The sequence below is a fragment of the Sminthopsis crassicaudata genome, chromosome 2 (assembly GCF_048593235.1).
Source record: "Sminthopsis crassicaudata isolate SCR6 chromosome 2, ASM4859323v1, whole genome shotgun sequence".
Classification (NCBI taxonomy): Eukaryota; Metazoa; Chordata; class Mammalia; order Dasyuromorphia; family Dasyuridae; genus Sminthopsis; species Sminthopsis crassicaudata.
The window spans coordinates 619,502,719-619,524,225 of NC_133618.1; the positions used below are offsets into that span (position 1 = coordinate 619,502,719).

Here is a 21,507-nt window from a genome sequence, read left to right on the forward strand (position 1 = left end):
TGTATAAATTCGAGTCATCATCATCATTATTATTATTCCCAATGCACATCATCTCTTCTTGACCCTGAGGCCCTTTTCCCAGCTTTCCCATCACTTACCATATTTACTGAACCCTCATCAATCTCTTCCCAGGTGGCCATTGTCTCCTAGCCCACCCAGCTCTAAGAGGCAGCCCAGTAATGGCTGGCGCTGCTGCTCTATTCTCCTGGCCCTTAGAAATGGTCACTCTCCCAAAGCAATGGTTATTTCCAGTGGTGCTGTATTATTCCCTCATCCTAATGCCTTGTTCTTGACATTACTGCCCAGGTAACTATAACTGTCCAACTTGAGCGTGGTACGGTTGTCTCCTTACTGGAAAAATTGTTTTAAATGTTCTGGAGGCTAAGGAGATAAAAGGAGAGAACCCTAAGGTCAGTAGGGGTCCAACACCATTCACTTAATCCTTTAGTTACTGAATTCATTACTTCATTCATTGATTTACTCATTCACTCATTTGTTCCCCTATTTATTTATTCATTTAATTTACTCATTTCTTGACTCTTCACTGATTCATCCCTTGGCTTTTTCATTCATTCCTTTCTTTACTCATCCCTTCACTTATTATTTTGCACATATATTCATTTATTTTTCACTCATTCCATAGTTAATTCATTCACTTATTCATTCATTTACTCATTTACTAATATATTTTTGACTCATTCATTTATTCACATCCATTCATTCATCCATTCTTTTTAATTCCCTTATTCATTTGTTCTTTTATTATTCAGTTATTCACTCATTCTTTAATCATTCTTTCCTTGAGATTTTATTTATTCGCTGGCATGCCTTCATTTCTTCACTTTTTGTCCTTTCATGCATATCCATTCACTCACTGATTCATTCACTCATTTATTTTCTCTCATTACTTTATTCATTCATTTATTTCTTCACTTATTCAACCCATTTAGTCATTCATTCACCTATTCCTGAACTTGATCATTCATTCATTTACTTTTTCACTCATTCATTCACTCCATTGTCATTCATTCACTTATTCCTGAACTTCTTCATTCATCCACTCCATTCTGTCATTCATTCATTTATTCTTGCATTTGCTTGTGCTTTCATTCATTTAGCACCAACATTTATCTATATATTCAGTCCCATTTTGGTTATGTTGTAGGGAAAGGCAGAGGAAAAAGTTCATCCTTGGGCTTACATTCTGGTTGAGAATCAATGTAATATAATTGGGCACCAAGTGTTCTCTCAAGCACAGAGGGGATGCAAAGGAATGCTAGTGAAGGAAGGCTGCCTTAAAGGCCCTGGAAGTTCTGAATACTCACATCCCTTTGCATTAGTTCAGCATAGACCAAACAGGCAGAAGAGATAAGCTCATCAGCATCAAGGTCAATAAGATTATTGCAGGCCTGTGGAGGAGAAGGAGGAATCGTGATTGATCTGGACCTGTCGGAGGGATGTATCCTCTGAGAACCAGCCTCAACCAGAGGGAGGTAAACACCTAGGGAATATGATGTGAGCAGCTCTGGGAAGGTTTGGTGCCTCAAATATCCCTTCCTCTTACTTAAGTCCCTGAAATTCTACCCACCTAAGGCTTTTTCTCCAAATAAAATTATTAGTTTTTATTAATAATTAACACATAAGAATGGATAAATCCATCAGATCTTTTCTTTGGGGATAGTCTCCTGAGAGCAAGTTTTGTTGAGGGGGAATGAAGGGAAAAAATAAATTCAGGTTCATCACCTTCACAACCTCCCCCTTTCTCAGCTGTCCTAGACAGATGGGGCAGCATCTGGGACTTCCCTATTTTCTTGATCCTTCCCTTCTGCTCCTACCACCTGAGTTATTGCCTCCTTCAGCGAATAGATATGAAGAACAAGTTCCCTTATCAGGTGATTCTAATTTATTTTCTTTTTCTTTAAAAAATTATCTTTTTTTTTTGTTTGTTTGTTTTGTGAGACAGTTGGGGTTAATTGACTTGCTCAGGATCACACAGCTAATAAGGGTTAAGTGTCTGAGATGAGATTTAAACTCAGGTGCTCTTGACTCCAAGGTTAGTGCTCTATCCACTGCACCATCAAGCTGCCCCCTCCATTTTCTAAAATAAGTTTTTATTACTTTTATTTCTTTACATCATCATCTCTCAGTATCATTTTTCTTTTTTAATAATAGCTTTTTTATTTTCAAAATACATGCAAAGATAATTTTCAACACTCACTCTTGCAAAACCTTGTTCCAAAGTTTTCTCCCTCCCTTTCCCCCACTCCCTCCCCTAGATAGCAAGTAATCCAATATAAGTCAAACATGAGTATCATTTTTTTCCTTCTCCCAGACAGCCAGCTCCCTTAACAAGTGGTATTATTTTAAAATGAGGGAGAAAAAGAGAAAGAAAGGGGAAGAGAGAGACAGAGACAGACAGGGACAGACAGAGACAGACAAACAGAGACACAGAATCAATGTCAACACAACCATTTACTACAGTGGAAAAAGACCAGAATCTTGTGCAATGTATAACACCTACCAGATATTTTTTAAGTGAGGGACCAATGATGGGATAAAATAATAAGAAGTGATATTTGTATGATGCTTTTATGCTAAAGCATCTTTTATGGTCAGTGTAAAAGCATCATAGAGGCATCAGCTCTTAATATGTTTATCCTATCATTGGTCCCTCACTTAAAAACTATCTGGTAGGTGTTATACATTGCACAAGATTCTGGTCTTTTTCCACTGTAGTAATTGGTTGTGTTGACATCGATGCTGGGTCTCTCTGTCCCTGCCTGTCTCTGTCATTATTGGTCCCTCCCTTAAAAAGTACCTGGGAAATATTATACATCGCACATGATTCTGGTCTTTTCCCAATGTTTTGATTATCTGTGTTGATTTTTTTGATTTTTTTCTCTATCTCTTTTTTGTCTTTAAAAAATACCATTTGTGACTGGGAGGAGGAAAGAAATATTGGGAATAACTATGATGTAAAAAAATAAAAGAGCAATATTTTAGAAAATAAAAATAAATTAAAAGTACTTGAGAGGGGACTTGCTTTGGCCAATAATAGATCTCAGGCTAAGCATCATTGATCATTGTTTTTAGGCCCTGAAGGGCTCAGAGTGAATGCAAATAGCAACTGTTTCTGTTTTGTCCAGAAACACACACATACACACACATAATACATACATATATATGTATTTTTGACTTGGGGGTGGAGCAGGGAGCAGGTACTTAAAGGTTGAAGGAGGAGGGGAAAAGGAAAAAAATGTGCCCACTTCTCTCAAAGATGCTAAGCCAGACCAGCCTGTGGGTTCCCTCACCATGACGATATTTTCACCATTCATACTCTCCAGTAGGATTTGCTCCTTCACCATCTGCAGCATGCTGTAGGCCACCATCACCTGGAAATTCCTGCAGGGTTTCCCCGTTAGCAAGACCTGTGGAAGAGATGGACCAGAGAGGGTCAGTTTGTACTGAGGGTGGGATAACTTGAGTGTTCCGGATGACCTTCACAATTGAACATCTGGTCCTGTGCTAAACTGCATTTGTGTTTATTTTGAATATGTCTTGTGTTTATTTACCTGTGATTGTTTGCTGTATCCCTGCCTTCTCCCTATGTTCTTTAAAGATAGGGATTACCTCATTTTTGTATTTCCAGTTTGGTATAGTATTTCTCTAGCTAATAGTGGTTTAATTAATGCTTATTTGATTGATTAGGGGAGATAAGAGGAAGGGGAGTCATGGTCCCTGTCCTTAGAGAGGGTTATGGTTTCCATGTCTATGAGAGGAACAAGGCTAAGAAGAAAAGAGAGGGCCATACACTATTCTTGGTGATACAGGGGAGTTTATGATCAGAAGTGGAAGCCCAGAGAAGGGGTGGATATCACGTGGTTGGATGGGGAGGCTCTTTGGATCTCAGGGCTGATTCTTGGGAGACTCTGTCTTGCAAGAGGCCTCAAGAGCTCCTCTAGCCCATCTAATCTTGCCTTAATTTCTTTTTCCAATTTTATTTCTTACAGCTCCACTCTAAGCATCCTGTATTCTCACCAAACTGAACTACTTAACCTGGTTTCATGCTCCCCTCTCTTCCCTTCATGCATTTATATCCTTGCTTTTCTACTTGTTGAAATTCTCCTTTCCTTTCAAAGTCCAGCTTACGTGTCCCCACGTCCTGACCTCCCCAGAACACCACACTCTTTCGCTTAGATCTCCTTAGAGCATCTTCTCTCCAGGTCTGCTATGTCTTGTCATGTTCTATCTTGGATCATACTCCTCCAGGTACATGCCATGTTCTACCCTGTTGAACTGAAGGCTTAGACTGTGTGCATTTCTATCTTTGTAACCCCACCCAGCACCAAACTCAGTACCATGCACATAGTTAACACAATGTTAACATAAATCGAATCTCTCTGCTTTAATTCTGAGATTGTACCCAGATTCCGTTTTTCTAGGTTTCCTTTCCCAGGAGAGAGACTTTATGAGGACTGCTTTGGGGGAGAAGAGCAAATTCTGACCAGAAGAGGTCAGAAACTAGATGATTATTGCAACTGGCTTATCTGGGGTTCCCAGGTCACTTGGGACATAGCCAAACATCCTGGAGAATCTTTAATCATTTGTCAACTATCCAGGTCATTGGCTGCCATCAATGTGTAAGTTGCAAACTAAGGGGAAAATTCAGATCTCTTCCTGCCATCTAAAAGAAAGATTTCCAGAGTGATTTGATGTGTCACTGATGCTGCAATGAAAAAAAAATCTGATTTTCCTCTGGGCTCCCACTGCAGAGGAGAGCACCCTACCTCCTCAAGGGACAACTTGAACGACCAAGATCTTAGTACAAGATCTCTCGAGATCCAACCAAGCAGAGACGAGGGAAGTTCCTGCCTTGCACCTAAGTGCTAGATTCCACTAGCCTGGTTTTCAGGTACACTGAGGTAGACAGATTTATGTAAATCAGAGCTCCCAAAGGAGCTGACTCAGGTTGACTTGGTTTCTGAGTCCTCTGGGAAAGTGAACCTGACTGTTTTAAGCATCATAAGAGAAATGAGTGGATGAGGAAGGAAATACTATGGGGTGAAGGGTGTGAACTTGTACAGATTCATCTACCAACCCCCAGGCTCCTCACCTCCCAGAGTCTCCAGACATCATCGAATGACTTGAATGCCCTTTGGAAGAGGAGGCAGAACCAGGGGAAGAGGGCTTGTATAGCCCCTGCACCTTTCCCTTCTGTGGGGGAAGAAAAAGAAACCCAACCAGCGACCCAGACATCATCCTTCTATGTCCCCAGCTCTCTAACCCTCCTCACAGACTCTCCTATCCAATCTCCAGAATGGGTTCTCCTCCTAGGGGCAGGAAGACAGGTGAGTCATTTCAGCTCCTAAAAGCCAGGACTATCTCGACAGTCAGGGAGCATCTTTGACTAGGTACCTGAACCCCCAGGTTCCCATTAGAAGTCATCCCACCCAGCTTCCAGCATTTGCAGAAGAGGAAACTGAGACTTGAGGGCTAAGAGACTTGTCCAAAATCACAGAAGGGCTGGTGGCAGAGTGGAATTGGAGCTCCAGTTCTTTCCCTTGGATCATACAATTGAATTCTTTGCTGACCCACGCCCCAGGGTCCCTGGCAGGGATGGAGTAGCTGAAGGAGGGAGATAGATAAAGGTCAACTCACTCAAATGCTCGGCAAAGGTGGGATCCAGGAAAGAAATCAAGTTGCTGAGAATTTCCAGATTCTTCGCCACCCCGATATTAATAACACAGCTATGCTCCTGGGGAGACGGAGGGTGACAAGTGGGAGAAAAAAGGAGAAAGGGAGGAGAGAGAAAGGAAAGGGAGAGCAGAAAAGAAGTGGAACAACTGGAGAGCAGGTCACTTGTGGTCCTCAAGAATGGCCTTCTTCCCCCAGGGAGACTTCTGGGGCTTCCCCATGTGGTAACACATAGCAGCTGACATCATTTAGGGCCAGGTCTCAGTTTTCAGGGTTCTAAGAAGTTTGATGTATCCCATGACCCAGGCAGGACACCTCTCATCAGACTCTCGGGAGAGCTAAGAGCAGAAAACCACTGGGAACGGACCCCTCTCTTATTTGGCTCTGCAAGCTGTATCAGCTCAAAGAATGGCCAGCTTGGTCTGAGGCAGACATCTCAAATGTGGATCCAGGGATCAGGGGAGAAGTGAGTTACTAGGAAGCTGGACAGCTGGAGGATTGACTCCTAGTGTAGTTGTGGCTGGGGGAAGGAAAATGCTACCCTAGTCTTGCTTTCCTGCTTGGAGGTGGCTCAATGACCACAAGAATATAGATTTAGATCTAGGAAGGACTTTATTGGTCGCATGGTCAAAATCTCTCATTTTAGAGATGAGGAAGCCGAGTCCTACAGAGATAAAGCATTCAAAATGGCAGCGACTATAACCATGGTGTCCAGATCTACAAATTAACATTAGAATAATTTTCTGGCAACAGCCCAGGTCGCTACCTAAAGAATAGCTGACCTAGAAACTAAGAAACTCATGTTTAAATAGGTTAACCACTAGCAATTACTCCTTCAGCTATAGCAACCCCTTTTTCTAAGAAAAACGCAAAATGGCACTGTGTGACTCCCTTGCACTTAGATTTAAAATTCTTAGTATATCACTTTCATTTCCAAACATCTCTTTTCTTCATGAAAGAATCATTTTTACAGCAAAAAAATAAATAGAATAAAAAGTAGTTAGAGGAAGCTGAGTGGCAGCGACTATGACCATAATATCCAGATCCACAAATTAATATTCGAATAATTTTCTAGCAACAGCCTAATTTACTACCTGAAGACCAGCTGACCTAAAAGCCAAGAAACTCCTGTTTAAATAGGTACCACTAGCAATTACTCCTTCAGCTATAACAGTCTAAGAAAAATACAAAATGGCACTGTGTGAGCTCCTTGCACTTAGATTAAAATTTTTAAATTATTTTTGTTTATCACTTTCATTTTCTAACCTCTCTTTTTTTCTTCATGAGAGAATTATCTCTTATAGCAAAAAATAAATAGAATAAAAAGTAGTTCAATGAAACTATCCAACATTTTTGGGAACTTGATATTATATTCAATATTCCATACTGATCATCTCTCAAGGTTTCTTCTTCTCTCTGCTTTAGCCACATACAAACCTTTCACTTTCAACATGGCAGTGGCAAAGTGCTCTTGCCTGTGACTTTTTGATGTTTATTTAATTAGCTTGATTTAATTTAAACTGATGGTGATCTTCATGTGATTTTTGTCCAATAACTAATGTATTGCAATGCTTTTTGAATATTGGAATCACATAAAATATTTTGATAAAGCCAGAAGACATAAAAAGTTGTAGCTTTATGAAAAGATAGCACTTTTTGGAGGAACAAATCAAGGAGCTTGTGAAGATGATTTCATTACATTTCTGAAAGCAATAAAAATTATTCATAAGCTCATAGTGATTTCACTTTTCAATGCTCAATGGGCAAAACAAAAACAAAATTCTAAACAAAACCAAACCCAAACAAAATCCCAACAAGATTGTGATTTGAATCGCACCTTATGTATCTACACCTCTTTGTAATGTTAGAGCAATTCTACAAAGAACTTCACAAGATCCTTCAAAATCAACATAGATCTTAATCTTTTGATTGTTGCAAAGGTTTTCATAGGTGAGTATAAAAATATGTTGAAAAAATATGCTTAAGGATTAAGAAAGAAGTCAATGGCCGTTGTACTACTCAGAAGCCTCATGTTTGTAAAACATAAATATCTCCTTTCAGAAGAGTGTCTGGACAAGGTAAGAATTCAAATCAATTATATCCTAACAGACAGGAAGTGAGTAGGTTCAGATTGTGTGAATCAATTCAGAATTAGTTATCTATGTTCAATAAGAAAATTAATTAGTTAGAATAATAGTCACAGTTAAAAGCAAATTAGAAGAAAAAGAAGAGAAGATATTTTGTGAAACTATAACCATTGTAATCTAACCTGTTAGAATAAATTGTTGATGTTGGAAAAATGAATATGAATAAGGGAAGAGACAACTACTCTTTGATCACCAACTTCTACCATTTTACTAATGTAAAAACAATCATTACAACAAGAAGACCAAAGTAGCCCAGAAAATTCTTCAGCCAATACACTGGATCTCCAGAGAACCTGAATTTTGAAAGTTAATATAAGTACTTACTACTTCCATGATCTTGAACAAGTCTCTTAAGTTTTCTGGGCTAGAATTATTTTGTGATTATGGAATAAACATGCTTTATTTTGTAATAGTTTAATGATAGATGATGAAAATTTGATTACTAATCATAATAATGAAAATTTGATTGCTAATCATAAAACTAAGTGAACTCTCTATCAGAGAGAATTCAGTTGATAATTATATATAAGTAGAGGTAAGAAAATATTGAGGCAAAATAAAAGATTTCAGAGCTGGGTCAGAGAAGCCATAACTCCCTCTCTGAACTGTCACTTTTTTTTTTGGCCAGGGAAATTTATTTAACTAAAGAAAGATTTAGGTTTTTTTCCTACTACTGCTACCTGTGGCTGAAATAGAGAAGCTATTTTTGTTCTTTACTATGATCCACTGCCAAGGAGGAAGAGGAAAAGAAAGAGGAGAAAAAAAGAGAAGGAGAATTAAGGGCAGGGAGAAAAAGAACAAGAAATGTATTTATATCGTCATCTGTTTTTTTGTTGGGAGGTGGAGAAGAAGAATCCTTCAAAGATCCTGAATTGTAGAGACTTTTGCCAAATTTAGGATAAGGGTTACTGTATTTTTCTAAGAGAACACAACATTAATTCAGTTGAAAGCATCAACTAAGCCTGAAACTGGAAGTGACAGATACTACAGTTGCTGTCAGGGAGCAAGCTCACTTGAGGAGAAAAGCAGCTTAGGAACAGACCACAAGAGAAGCAGTACAAATAAACCAAGTCATCCAGCTGAGACACCATGCCCAATGAAGTGTCATCCACCATAGTGTGGATCAGCACAGCTTAGCAGTGGAGGTATTTGTTCAACACAGAAACTAGACTCATCGAGGAATATTTATGGGCAATTCCTGAGACAGAGTAGACACTGAAGTCTGCAATTCTAGTGTTATGAGTTGCTCCAGCCATATATATTCTCCAACTATGCCTTAGTATCCTGGGACTACCCGGTAAATCCTGTTTTTGCACAGACACTATGTGAATTAGTGGGAGAGTGCAATTCAAATTTACAGGTCTCATTCTGAAAATGTTATGTATTTGATTTACATTTTCATTAAATGCTTTTGGCTCAGGTTAATTGAGTGACTGACTTCCAAATAGACTTTTCTAGGATAGGTAAGTACTCATGAGCTCCAGTGTTAGTAGAAAGAGTCATTCACAAGCATCACCCCTAGAGCCATGAGAGTAGTAAACGGTAGAAGTCATCTTCCTTCTGGGAAGCTCCAACTTGCCACCGTGGAAGCAAATGGAGTGAAGTAAAAGAGGAGAAATCTGTCTAACAATCAGAGCTATCCTGAAGTGGAACAAGCGGTTTAGACAATAGCAGCCTTTGCTACAGGTCTTCCAGGAAAGGATGGGTAGTTACTTGTTGGGAATTTTATAGCAGAGGTCCTTGTTCAGGCCACAATAAAGTAGGTCAGATGACCACTGAGATACTTCCAATTCACATCCTATAATTCTGAAAAATGAGAAGTGATCTTCCTTTGGTTGGGAGAATCAGTCACATATTATAATATATAATGTATATATATTATATTATATTACATATAAAATAATTATATATATACATATATATATATAAAAATCCTGTTGATTGTTCCTAATCCTCTACTTCCATGTGGACCTCTTACAAACGCTGCAGTATTTGGAAACATTGCCATTGCTGAACAATGTTGAACAAATATATGTGTGTGTATATCTCTATCTATCTATCTATCTATCTATCTATCTATCTATCTATCTATCTATCTATCTATCTATATCCTTGTTCAAGGCATTCACAACTGTGTCCAATGAAGTAGGAAGGGCAGGAGTGTCTAAAGAGTCCACAAGGAACACAAAAAGCTTTTTAAAGGGTTCAGATAAGAGAAAGAATAGATCACTGATAACTAAGGATGAATATAAAAGAAGTACACATTCCTGCATAACCAGTGTCAGGAAAGTGAAACCTCACACTAAGAGGAGACAAATGATAAAAACTAAGGACAATAAAAAAAGAAAAACAAAACAAAACACTGTTAGCTATGTGGGAGGAGAAAGTTCACTCTGCGGTGGGTGGATGGAAAGGTTGACCAACTCATCTTCCATTTTGCTCTTATGTTTTCTGCCATGGAGAAGGACCTTTGGCCTGAGAAGAATAGAACAAAAATGATTAAGAGGGAATTGGAACCCAAAGAGAAATGGGAAGATGAAAGAGCCTTTAGCTGTCCTTGAGAGGTGTTTCTAGATGAATTCTGACCCAGAGAATGGAAATAGCTTTTGGATATCACTGTTAAGCTTTCATTGTTGATTATGAGAGTTATAAAAGGGGTCAGGAGTGGCAATAGGTAGATGGTTTCCTAATTTTTCAAGAGGACGGGATAGTCTTTGAACTATGTAAGAGTGAGTTACTACCAATTTGAGGAGGAATAGTAATGGGGAGATCTGTAAGCACTCAGAACCAGCATAGATTCATAAAGGACACATCAGACTAACTTTATTTCCTTGTTGTTGTGGGTATTTGAATAGTAAGTCAAGTGAATATTAGAACATAAGATAATTGCATTCTGGCAAGGTATTTGACAATGTCTCTTGTGAAAAAACCAAGAGATATGAACAGGGTGACTAACTCAAACCAAATCCAGTGAGAGTTAGATGTCAATCTGTCAGGAAATCTCTAGCAGGAGCCCCATCTTTTGTCTCATTCTCCTCAAAATTTTCATGAATGATGTGAATAAAGGCTCAGATAGTAAACGTGTCAAATTTTCAAATGACAGCTGGGAGGGGTACCCAGAACAGTGAGAAATGGGATTCAAAAAGATCTTAAAGGGTGAAAAAGTACCTGAAACTACCATTATAACTCATTAGTCATGTAAGTCAAATGTTACAGTTGGATTCCTTGCACATGTATAGGGTATAGAAGGAAGCTCATGTAAAAAAGACCTGAGAGTCTAGGAAACTAAAATCTTGATATGACCCATCAGTATAACATAGCAGCTAATGGGACCTTTGTTTTTCCATCAAGAATAGCGTAAGATTTGTCAGAATGAGTATAAATTGATTTGTCCAGCCAGGGAGTGCCAGTCAGAGGTAAGATTTGAAACCAGGTCTCTCCCTGTCTCCACAGTCATTTCTCCATCAATTTGGATAAAACACTTTCTCTCTCATGATCTCTAATGTGATTTTAATGATATTAATGATACTACATTGTCCAGAATGAAGGGAATGGCGATCCTGCTATATTCTGTCCTGATTGGTGGTCCAATTCTGAGAGCCATGTTTTAGAAAAAATATTAACAAGTTGGAGGGTTTTCTGAGAAGGAATTAAAAGCTACTCTGCAGACAAAATAAACTCAGGGCATTTAGCCTACAGAAGGGAGGACAGAGAAAACATGAGAGGGGTTATGAGATATGGTTAAAGGGTTGTCATGGCGAACAGAATAAGGCTAGTTCTTTTGGATCCCAGAGGTAGACTATCCAAGGAATACATGACAGATGTTATCCCAACATAAGGAAAATGGGGAATATTAAAAGGTGGAGTGGGCTTCCTTGGATTTCCCTGTCTCTCAAGTTTTTAGGTGCACGCTGGACAGCGCGTGGAGGTGGGAGTTGTTCTTTGGATAGGGTTTGAGATTTTTTTCAGTTTTGCATTTCAGATACTCTGAATGAGAAGCACAGTGATATGGCAGATATCCTAGATATCTACCTAGACATCTACATCTAGGTAGAGGTCCCTCCCTCCATCTGGGATTATATAAATTATAAGGCAGTTGTTGAATTGCATCAAGGAAGGGAGTTTTCACATCAATATTGTGAAGAAAGTTTGCTTCAAGATGGTCAATATCTCTCAAATAAGCATAAAAATGCAAATGGAAAGATAGCCTAACATGACCTAGGCAAAGATAATTTAATAATAATCCCTCTAATAACTCACATTTATATTCTTCGTTACCGCTTACAAAATGATATCACGTCAACCTTTTGGGGAAAGTTGTGTATTGCTCCCCTTTTACAAATTGGCTTTAGTACTAATAGTGATGGTGGTGTAGTAGTGATCATGGTAGTAGTAGTAGTAGTGGTGGTAGTAGTAGTAGTAGTTATATAGTTGCAGTAGTAGTAGTAGTAGTAGTGTCAAAGGTAGTAATAATAAGAGTAATAGTTGTAATGGTGATAGTGGCAGTGCCTGCAGTAGTAGTAGTAATAGCAGTAGTTGTAGCAGCAGGAGCAGCAGCAGCAGGACTGCTAATGTTTAAGGCCACACTGTAGCGTTCTCTGACACGGGGCAGCTAGTGGCTCAGTGGGTAGAGCGCTGGGTCTGTAGTCAGGAAGACCAGAGCTTGAATCCGACCTCAGACCCATAATAGCTGTGTCACCTTGGGTGAGTCACTTAACTGTCTGCCTGGAGAAGGAAGTGACAAGCTGCTCCGGGTCTCTCTGACCTGACTACATAAACAACAGAATCCGTTTAAAATGCGACCCATCTCTGACCCAGCCCCCCTGACCCTGGGACGGAGGACCTATTGAATCCACCGGGGAGCACTCTATCCCTCATTCCCTCACACTATACAAGGAGAACGTTCATTCTCTGGTGGGGCTGGGAGCTGAGTGGGGCAGACTCTGGCCTCCGTCCGCTTAGTGTGAGTGAGGAGCTCCTGGGCACGTGGGGGCGGGAGGCTGGGACCCGCAGGACCAGGCAGGGAGAGCCCCCTTTTGGTCGGGGGTGGTGGGGTTTGTTTGGGCCACTCACGATCTTCTGCAGAAAGAACTGGAAAAGCCAGAAGGTCTCATGGTCATTTTCCACCATCAGCTGGAAGAGCATCACCATCTCATGGAAGCCCTGCTGGTATTCTGGCAGAGATATAGCAGAGCTGGGGTGGGGAGGGTGGAGGGTCACCCTCCTTGGGGTGGGGAAGAATGCGGGGGTGGGTGAGGGGAGTGGGGGGCCAGGGGCCGGAGGAGCCAGGGCTCGGGAGGCGGCTTGGGCGGGCACAGAGCGCGTTCCCCTGGGGCAGCTCACCCGTCTCTGTGTTGCACACGTAACTCAGCAGCAAAATCTTCTCCAGACGTTTCTTGTCTATGACGACGTTGCCCATTGGATCCTTGTCATAGAGCCTCTGGATGTCATAGGCTTCAGGAGATCAGGGAGACAAGCACAGAACCCCCCGGGGCCGGTGAGAACCTCCCTCAGCGGGCAGACAAAGCTGCCAGGGATGGGGCCCTTATCTGCCCAGCAAGGGAGGCTGGGAGAGCAGAACCGGCAGCATCTTTCCCAGGACTGGCAACCCCTCTCCCTCTAGGGCTGCCTGAAGCTCAGCGCCAGGAGGAGCCAGTCTTTGCTGACAGGGTTTGGGGCTGACCTCTGCGGGTCTTGTCTCAGAGTAAGGGGAGAGAAGGTGGAGAGAACCCTTCAGCAGAGCATGCTGGATGTTCAGGGCCCGAGTCGTCGCCCCTTGGAAGTCTGGGAGCGCATTTCCCTGGGGTTGTACCTTTCTCTCAGGGACATTTTTGCAGAGCCTGGGACAAGTTGCCTTAGAACTTGGGCATGGAGAACATAAAAGGAAATAGCTAATGTGGAAGGAAGAGCTGTGTCCTTGATAGAACCTCCCAATCTAGCACCCCATGTTTTTTTAGAACGGGTCATCGTCCAGACTCTCACAGCATCAGGGAGGAAGACAGGAATCCATCCCTGCCGAAGATGGAGCAGTGGGGGTGGATGGGATTGGGATATGAGAATTTTCTGATCCTCAATAGGTCCCTTCCAAGCTAATCAAGCTGATCTCAGTTTGCCCTTGATCAAGGGGTTCCCCCTGCTTTCTATCCATCTCTATTTCCTCTCCCTTCTCCCTCCCACCAACATAACCAACTTTGTCCCGTTCTCCATCCTACTTCTTTCAGGAAATTTTCTGTGTCTGTTCCAGTCAATACCGACAGGTCCCCTCCCAGTCTATGGCCTGGATGAATTACCTTGTATTATCTAGGTCTCTCACGTGTAAATCTACCTTCAACCTTATCACAATGTGCACCAGGGCAAGCACCGTATTTCCTAGCACCTAGGAACCTATCCTGAGAGGCTCAGCAAAGACTTAATTGTTGATTCATTGGCCAGCAAGTGGCTACAAAAAGCTTGAAAGCATCCAAAGCCACTTATACAAAGCCTAGGGAGGTCCCTTCCTTGGAAACATTTGAGGGAGGGGATCCTGGGGGGTTCTGTTCAGTTCTGCTCACAGATGTTGTTTCGGGTCTCAATGAAGTTCCGGTGCAGATTTTCCAGGAGTGGTTGGATTTTTTCATACATTTCACATAAAGCTTCATAGTTTTTCCTGCAAGGACACAAAGGGGATGTCTTTAGGGGCCCAGCGATGAAAACTTCTGTGACTCAGAGCTAAGGGCCAGTGAAGACAAGAAATCCCTGATCTGCCTGGGGCTATCAGGCATAAATGAAACACACTGTCTCTGGCTGGTGGGTACAGAGCTAATACCATTCTATTTTCACACCAACCTTAGACAGACTTAACAGGAAGAACAATGAACTTCAGATCTCTTCCAAATATATTCCCAGGGCAGAGAGGGAGTCACAGCAGATCTCCTGGGATTCTTTGCTTTCTAACCTTCTTTCTCCTATGCCTCTAGAATCCTAACAAGGCATGAAGAAGGGTCTCATCTATGTCAGGACACGAGATCCTGTTAGGGGAAAAATGCCCCCCATGGAAGGGTTCCTAAGAAGGCTTCAGTGAGAATCAGCTGGATGATACCATTGCTTGGGAGGCAACTGGGAGAAGAAACAAGACAGGACTGAGTGGGAAAAAGCTCACTGGATGTGTGAGAAAATCTCAGGATCCTACTGGCCCCATTTGCCTCTGTCACCTGCTTCACCTTCTATAAAAGATGCAGAAAGGATTTCTAAGCTCAGTGACACCGGACACACAGTTATTCTGAGAGAAGGCGTGACTTGTTCCCCAGCAAGTCCAGCTTATGCCATAGACACATGGCTGTACTCTCACTACCCCAATACCCAGGAACAGGAGCAGGTAGAGGATGCAATGAAGTCTATCCTGACCTCTCTAGCCCACACTGAACTCTATGCTCTCACCCTCAGAGCCCTTTGAATCAAAATCATTCCTTTTAGAACCAGATTTTATACTAATTGTCTTACATAGGGGAGTTGTGTCTTCCCACCTGGGAACTTGCCCCAAACACTGAACATTTCTACTCCTTTCCCTCTAGAGTTGAACTAAATGTATGGTTGAGCACATAGGAAGGGCTAGAAAATAAAACTAAATTAAAACTAAAACAATGGAATTGAAAGGAAAGATCGTGAAGGGTTTAGACTCTGAAAACCCCATATTAATATTATCTTTGTTCTATTGTATTTTTGTTTGCTTTGTTAAATTTCCCCAATTTCAGTTGGGTTCAGGCTGCACTCTGGAGAGCTGTGGCAGAAATGCCCTGGGTGTTTGACATCTCTGGCTTAGACCACGATGATGACACTTCCAATAAGGTAATAGGCAAAGCCCCGGATTTGGAGTGAGAAGAGCTGAGTTCCAAACTGAGCTCTATTCTGTCTTCTACAGGATGCTTTCCTGATCCTCCCATTCCTCTTCTGGTTAAATTAAGGTGGATGCTATTAATAAACGGGATGATAATTATGGTGGTGGTGATGATGATGATGTTGAAAACAAAACGCCTTCCCTCTGAAATGGACTTCCACTGTCTTAGTATGGATTAGCCATATGACAAGTGAATTTCATCTAATTTGCTTTTTTTCTTTATCTCTCCATCACTTAATATATTGTCTGGTACAGAGCAAACACCAAGTGTTTGTTGACTAACAAAACACAACTTCCAAGAGCCTCATTTTGCTCGTTTGTAAAATGAAAACTTATGGGTTTATGATTCCAAGGTCACTTCCTCATTAAAATGATAGAATTTCAATCCCAATAATAAATCATGGGATTTATGATCCTAATAATAGCCTCATTTATGCAGAGGTGTAATATCTCATTTGATCCTTACAAGGTGGGAAAAGATGATATTTCAGGAAATTTAGCTTGAGAGAAGAGGAGAAATGCTTCTTCCTCTGAGACTCAAAGAGCTGATGATAAGAGTAACTATGTACACAGCTTTACAAAGCCCTTCCTTACAGCAACTCCAACTTGGTCTGGGGTTTCCCAGAGTCTGGAAAAAGGTTTCAGAGAAGTAATAATACAAATGTTAAGGTTTCCATTTTATAAATGAGAGAGCAAGCCTGAGGAACTCATGATTCAGAACTCTGTTCTAGTCTAACTCATACTTTCCTCCATCCTATTCCCATAATATTACACAGATCTATAGTGACCCAACATACTTCCTGGTGCTGTCCACCATCAGACGCTCGTCCTTGGAGCTCCTCCATGAGTAGTAGCCTGTGAGGAACTTCCATGCCTCTGTCCTTACAAAGGGGTGCAAAACCCTGTGAGAAGAGTGGGCAAGGGGACAAAGCCCAGGGTTACTTGAGAGAATTCTGAGTCTCGCTGAGTTTTTCTCCCAAACCATTCCCTCCTCTCCCTCTCCTGCCCTCTCTTCCTCAGCCCCCCCGGTCCCCCAAGTCTCTAAGGATACAGGTGAGACCATGGTGATAATCATTTTTCTCCTTCCCCCAACTCTCCAAGGGTATTAATGAGACCCTGGCAGTAACCACTTTTTTTTCTCTTTCCCCAAATAAGTGAGAGAACTTACCCTCTCCAGGATATTGAGGCAAATAAAGTCTCGGGATTTGGCCAAGTGACCATTCTCATCAAAGTAGCTATCCCATTCTGTCTTGTCAATTGGTGGTTTCCTCTTTACCTGGTGTGGGCAAACCAATTTAGCACTGTTTTAAAATCTTGTTCAATTTTCTGTTCAAATATTGTCTTAAAATGATGTGTCCTAGAACAGACACTTGTCATTTTAGAAAATAGTTTCTGTAAGAGCTGAGATATTTTTGTAAATCTAAACTGCAGCACTGGCAAATTGTAAAAATGGTGGTTGGATGAATATTGCTAGTGAACACCACAGGTAGCAAAATAGGCTGTTAGACAAAGTAATGGTTCCTTCTTACCTCTGAGAAGGGAATACTAATCTGTCTGCTTTGATTGGGGAAAAAAGAGTCTTAAGTTTTCTGACTACTTGTTTAGAGATGTACTACCTGATTCTATAACTTCTTTTTCTGCTGTAGGAAAAAAGGATGCAAATGGTAAATAGGAATGGTGGAAAAACAAATTAAAGTCTGTTTATAATTAGAAGATGTAGTATATTCACTGCAAGAACTAACCGTTGCTGGTGTAAAAAGTGTTCCAAGTGGGCTTTTGATGGCAAGTTGAGGTTCTAAAGCAACAGAACTTTTGACTCTAAATTAAAAGAAGTAAAATGAGCTAAGAAAAGGAATTTCTATAAGTGAAGTCTGGTCTACACTTAGGATTGGAATAAACCATAATAGCTAAAGCTCAGGAGGAAAGATATGAGAATGTACCTGGATTAGCAGCAAGCGTAATGATGGTGATGGACATTTACCACACTCTTAAAGGTTTATTTAAAACATGTAAAGTAAGAACTTTAGGTAAAATTGAATTTTCTGTTATCGGAAACTTGACTATTGCTCCTATGCTCTCCTGCTAGTTTTATGACATCTAACTTTTTCTTATTCTTATAATTGTTCTGCATTGCTAATCAGAGGATAGCCCTTGTTCAGACCAGGTACAACATAAGAGATATCACTGTCACATACTTCAATACTGTACAGTCCCTAAAGGGGGGAAAAAAGAGTTTGAATCTTTAAAATCCTAAGCCCAGAAAATGATCTCTCAAATACTTCTAGGAAAAAAAGGTTCACGAGAAATAAGAGACTAGGGGTGAAAAGGGAACATGGCCCTTGCCAGTCTTCTTGGTGGGCCTTAGAAGGTATAAAAGGGGGAGGGAGCCACCTACCCTCCAGCTTCATTTAGCTCATAGGTAGAGAACCTAGCTAGTTTTCTCCCCTTGTTTTCAAGTGGGAAAAGTGGATCCAGCTCAAAATTAAGGTGGATGTTATTAATAAAAATGATGATAATTATGGTGGTGATGGTGATGATGATGGTGGTGATGATGATAATGAAGATAATGCTCATGATAATGATGTTGATAATGATGATGATGATGTTAAAAACAAAAATAACCAATTCCTGGGGGCAGCTAGGTGGGGCAGTGGTTAGAGCACCAGTCCTGAAGTCAGGACTCAAGACACTTAACACTTCCTAGCTGTGTGACCCTGGGTAAGTCACATAACCCCAAATGCCTTAGCAAAAACAAACAAACAAACAACAAAAAAAATAATTCCTGTAGGATGAAATCATCTCCATCTTGTGGACAGATTTTTTTCTTTGAAAGCTTTCCTTAGTGTACTCCTCTCTAATCCTCACCCAGGTGTATTGTGTCCTTCTGCTGACCCCACCCAAACCTACCCTCCCTAGCAGCATACTATGTTCTAAGTCTATATTTCTCCTCTTCTCATTTCATGAAGTATAATGGATGTTATTTTGGACTTGAAATCAAGAAATGGGTTTAAGTTATTTAAGTTATATTAGGAAAGAGTTTCTCTTTCTTCATCCACAAAGTAGGAATGATAAGAGCATTTCTATATTGTTGTAAGATATGCCAAGTGCTTTATAAATATTATCTCAGTTGATCGTCACAACAACTCGATGAGGTAAGTGTCTTTATTATCCCCATTTTATAGATGAGGAAACTGAGGAAGACAGGAGGACAAAATGATTTGCCCAGAGTCACACAACTAAGAACTATGAGAGACTGTTTTTGAACTCAGGTCTTCCTGAGTTCATATTCAGCATTTTATCCACTGCATGCCCCTTAGTTGCCTAATGATGACATTTGTGAGATTTACCTCATAAGATTATTGTTAGGATCAAGTAAAAGGCATGTAAAATGCTTTGTAAATTTTACTATGCTATAGTAATGTTTGTTATTATTTCCACCAAAGTATCTCCTTGGAGACAATCTAGCTAATTCACATTGAGGTTGATGACTTTTCATTGTCTTCCCTCCAGGAGACTTTGTATTTTAAGGAGGGATCGTGTCAAAACCAAGGGAACATAGGGTTTCACTTCAGTCAACTTGACAGATCAGTGTAGGGGCTCTCCTGTTGCATCAATCTGGTAACTGTCTGCTCCATCTCCATTCGGAGATGGCTCTGGGTGGGATAGAGGAAAATGGTTTCACTGATGAGAAAGAAACTCTCTTTCCCACCTGGAGCTCTCCTGCCCTAAGCCCTGACCGTTACACCTTTGCCTTCCCATCCTTCACGTAGCCACAGACCTAACTCTTGTCTGAAGTGGAGTGAATGGTACTATACACCAAGAATAGTTGAGACTCAGGTATTAGAAAATAGAACAAGGAAGAATCACAAGTAAGTGGGAAGGTGGAAGAGTCCTCCTGTGCAGAACTTAGACAGGAGGCTTTGCAGGAATAAGAATTAGTGACTTACTGAGCCAACTAAGACTTTATTTTCACCATGGTGAATGAAGCAAAAAATCTCCAAGTAAAATATATTTGCAGGAGGCAAAAGGCTTCTCTGAGGGAGGGGGTGAGATGGAGATTGGAGAAGCCAGTGTGGATCATTAGCAATCACTCACCAGGATAAAAGAAGCTGACTTCATGGCAGAGAAGCTGTTTTCTGGAGAGAGGGTGGTCATAGTCTCCTGTTAGCTATCTTCAAAGCAACCTTTAAGTTGGAAATTTCCCAGAGTCTTGAGGATTCCAGATCAGTGAAGAAAGTCTAGGGTCTCCACTGTGATTCTTTGATGAAAAGACTCTGGGTTGCTTACTTAACAACGAGATAAACTATGAAGGGGAGAGGACCCTCTCTCTGGTCTCTTCCACGAGACTGAACAGGATATGATGACATCACAAACACTCTAGAAGAGTCATCACAATGACGTTAGAAGCCTCGGGACCTTCTAATACAAGATGTGAACACTCTCAAAGGTAACTGATAACTGGCATGTGGTTAGGGCACAGGTAGGAGCTGCTATAGGGCAGAGGAAGGGGTATTCACCTAGGAAGGCTTCCTGGAGGAGGTGATGTATTAGTCTAGTCTTGAAGAACAGGTAATGAGTAGTAAGAATGAAGGAGAAGGCATTCTGGTCCTCATTCTTTTCCCTTCTTCAGAAGGTTTCTCTTCTGGCTAAACTATGCAACAAAAGCATTTCTCTCTTCTTTGCCCATTATTTTTTTCCCTTTTTTTCTTCTGCAAAGTCTCTTTTTTCTTTTCTTTTTTTTCCTGCAAAGTCTCTTTTTTCTTTTCTTTTCTTTTCTTTTTTGTTCTTTGCCCATTATTAAGAGATGGAGCTGTTTAAAGTTCATCCTCCCTAGCACAATAGCAGCAAGAAATCAAACACACACACAAATATTGCATGTGTGATTTACTGAGTTTTTCCTTCTCAGTAATCTTGGGAAATAGTGTACATATAATTACACCCATTTTGCAGATGAGGAAAACTGAAAAATGGAGAAGTTAGATGGTTCACCAAAGATCACATAGCCAATAAATGGCAAGGCCATGACTTGAACATAGACCTGATGCTTTTTTCACTATGCTAGGCTGAAGTGAGACTAGACTGACAGACTGCTCACTTCTAAACCTTTCAGTGAGGGTAGCGCTCATGGGAAATATGACTAGCACCCAGGACCTCTGCTCATCACCCCCAAACAAGCCAAGTTTCTAAATGTGGGGTTATATTGTAAATGCCATCTGGCTCCCAAGCATCTTTAACTATTAGGAGGCAAGTATAAGAAAAGGTGATGTGAAAGCCAGAGTTTAAACAACCTCTCCATTGCGGATGGTGCTTTCTTCTCTGAGCCAAGTGTCTTTAACCATGAAGCAACAACATAAAATACAGCTCCCCGCCTCTTGCTTTCAATTTCTTATTAACATAATTAAGCAGAGTCCCTAATAACACTATTCATTATCTCTTCAGCTGCAAGCAGCCGAGCCCCTTTAAATCAAAACACGTTACCTCTTCCCCATCCCTGCAGTCCCAACCTTGGGCAGAAATCACTCAGTTCAGCTTAGGCTGGTGTGTCAGCTTAGAGATGATACCTTTCAGAGCTTTGTCTAGAGCAGCCTTCTTGGAGCAGAGAACTTGGGTCAAGGGGCGCTGAGGGAACCGGGCAACCCGTCCTAAATCAGGGAAATTGCATTTTATTTGAGGCAAGACTTCCAAAGCCATTTTTCTCTGTGTCCTTCTTTATGTCTAAGAACCATAGGGATATAATCAGTTTCCTATATAGTGAGCTGAAAGGGACTTTTAGAGTCACTTCAAAGTCACACA

The 21,507-nt window shown here is 40.9% G+C and overlaps 1 protein-coding gene across 2 annotated transcripts; it reads right to left on the reverse strand.

The window, feature by feature from the left end:
* Nucleotides 1-242: 242 nt before the first annotated feature.
* TBC1D21 (TBC1 domain family member 21) lies at nt 243-20,091 on the reverse strand. Of its 2 annotated transcripts, none has more exons than XM_074296236.1 (11): nt 19,810-20,091; nt 16,883-16,990; nt 16,512-16,616; nt 14,393-14,487; nt 13,185-13,295; nt 12,915-13,015; nt 5,659-5,755; nt 5,114-5,214; nt 3,312-3,428; nt 1,326-1,409; nt 243-381 (listed from the first exon to the last, which is right to left on the reverse strand). In XM_074296236.1, the coding sequence occupies exons 2-11, from the start codon at nt 16,939-16,941 to the stop codon at nt 349-351; spliced, it is 903 nt and encodes a 300-aa protein (XP_074152337.1). In that variant the 5' UTR covers nt 16,942-16,990; nt 19,810-20,091; the 3' UTR covers nt 243-348. The 2 variants fall into 2 exon arrangements, with proteins under 2 accessions (XP_074152337.1, XP_074152338.1); XM_074296237.1 differs by having other exon boundaries at nt 16,512-16,618; nt 16,886-16,990; nt 19,810-20,066.
* Nucleotides 20,092-21,507: the final 1,416 nt, after the last annotated feature.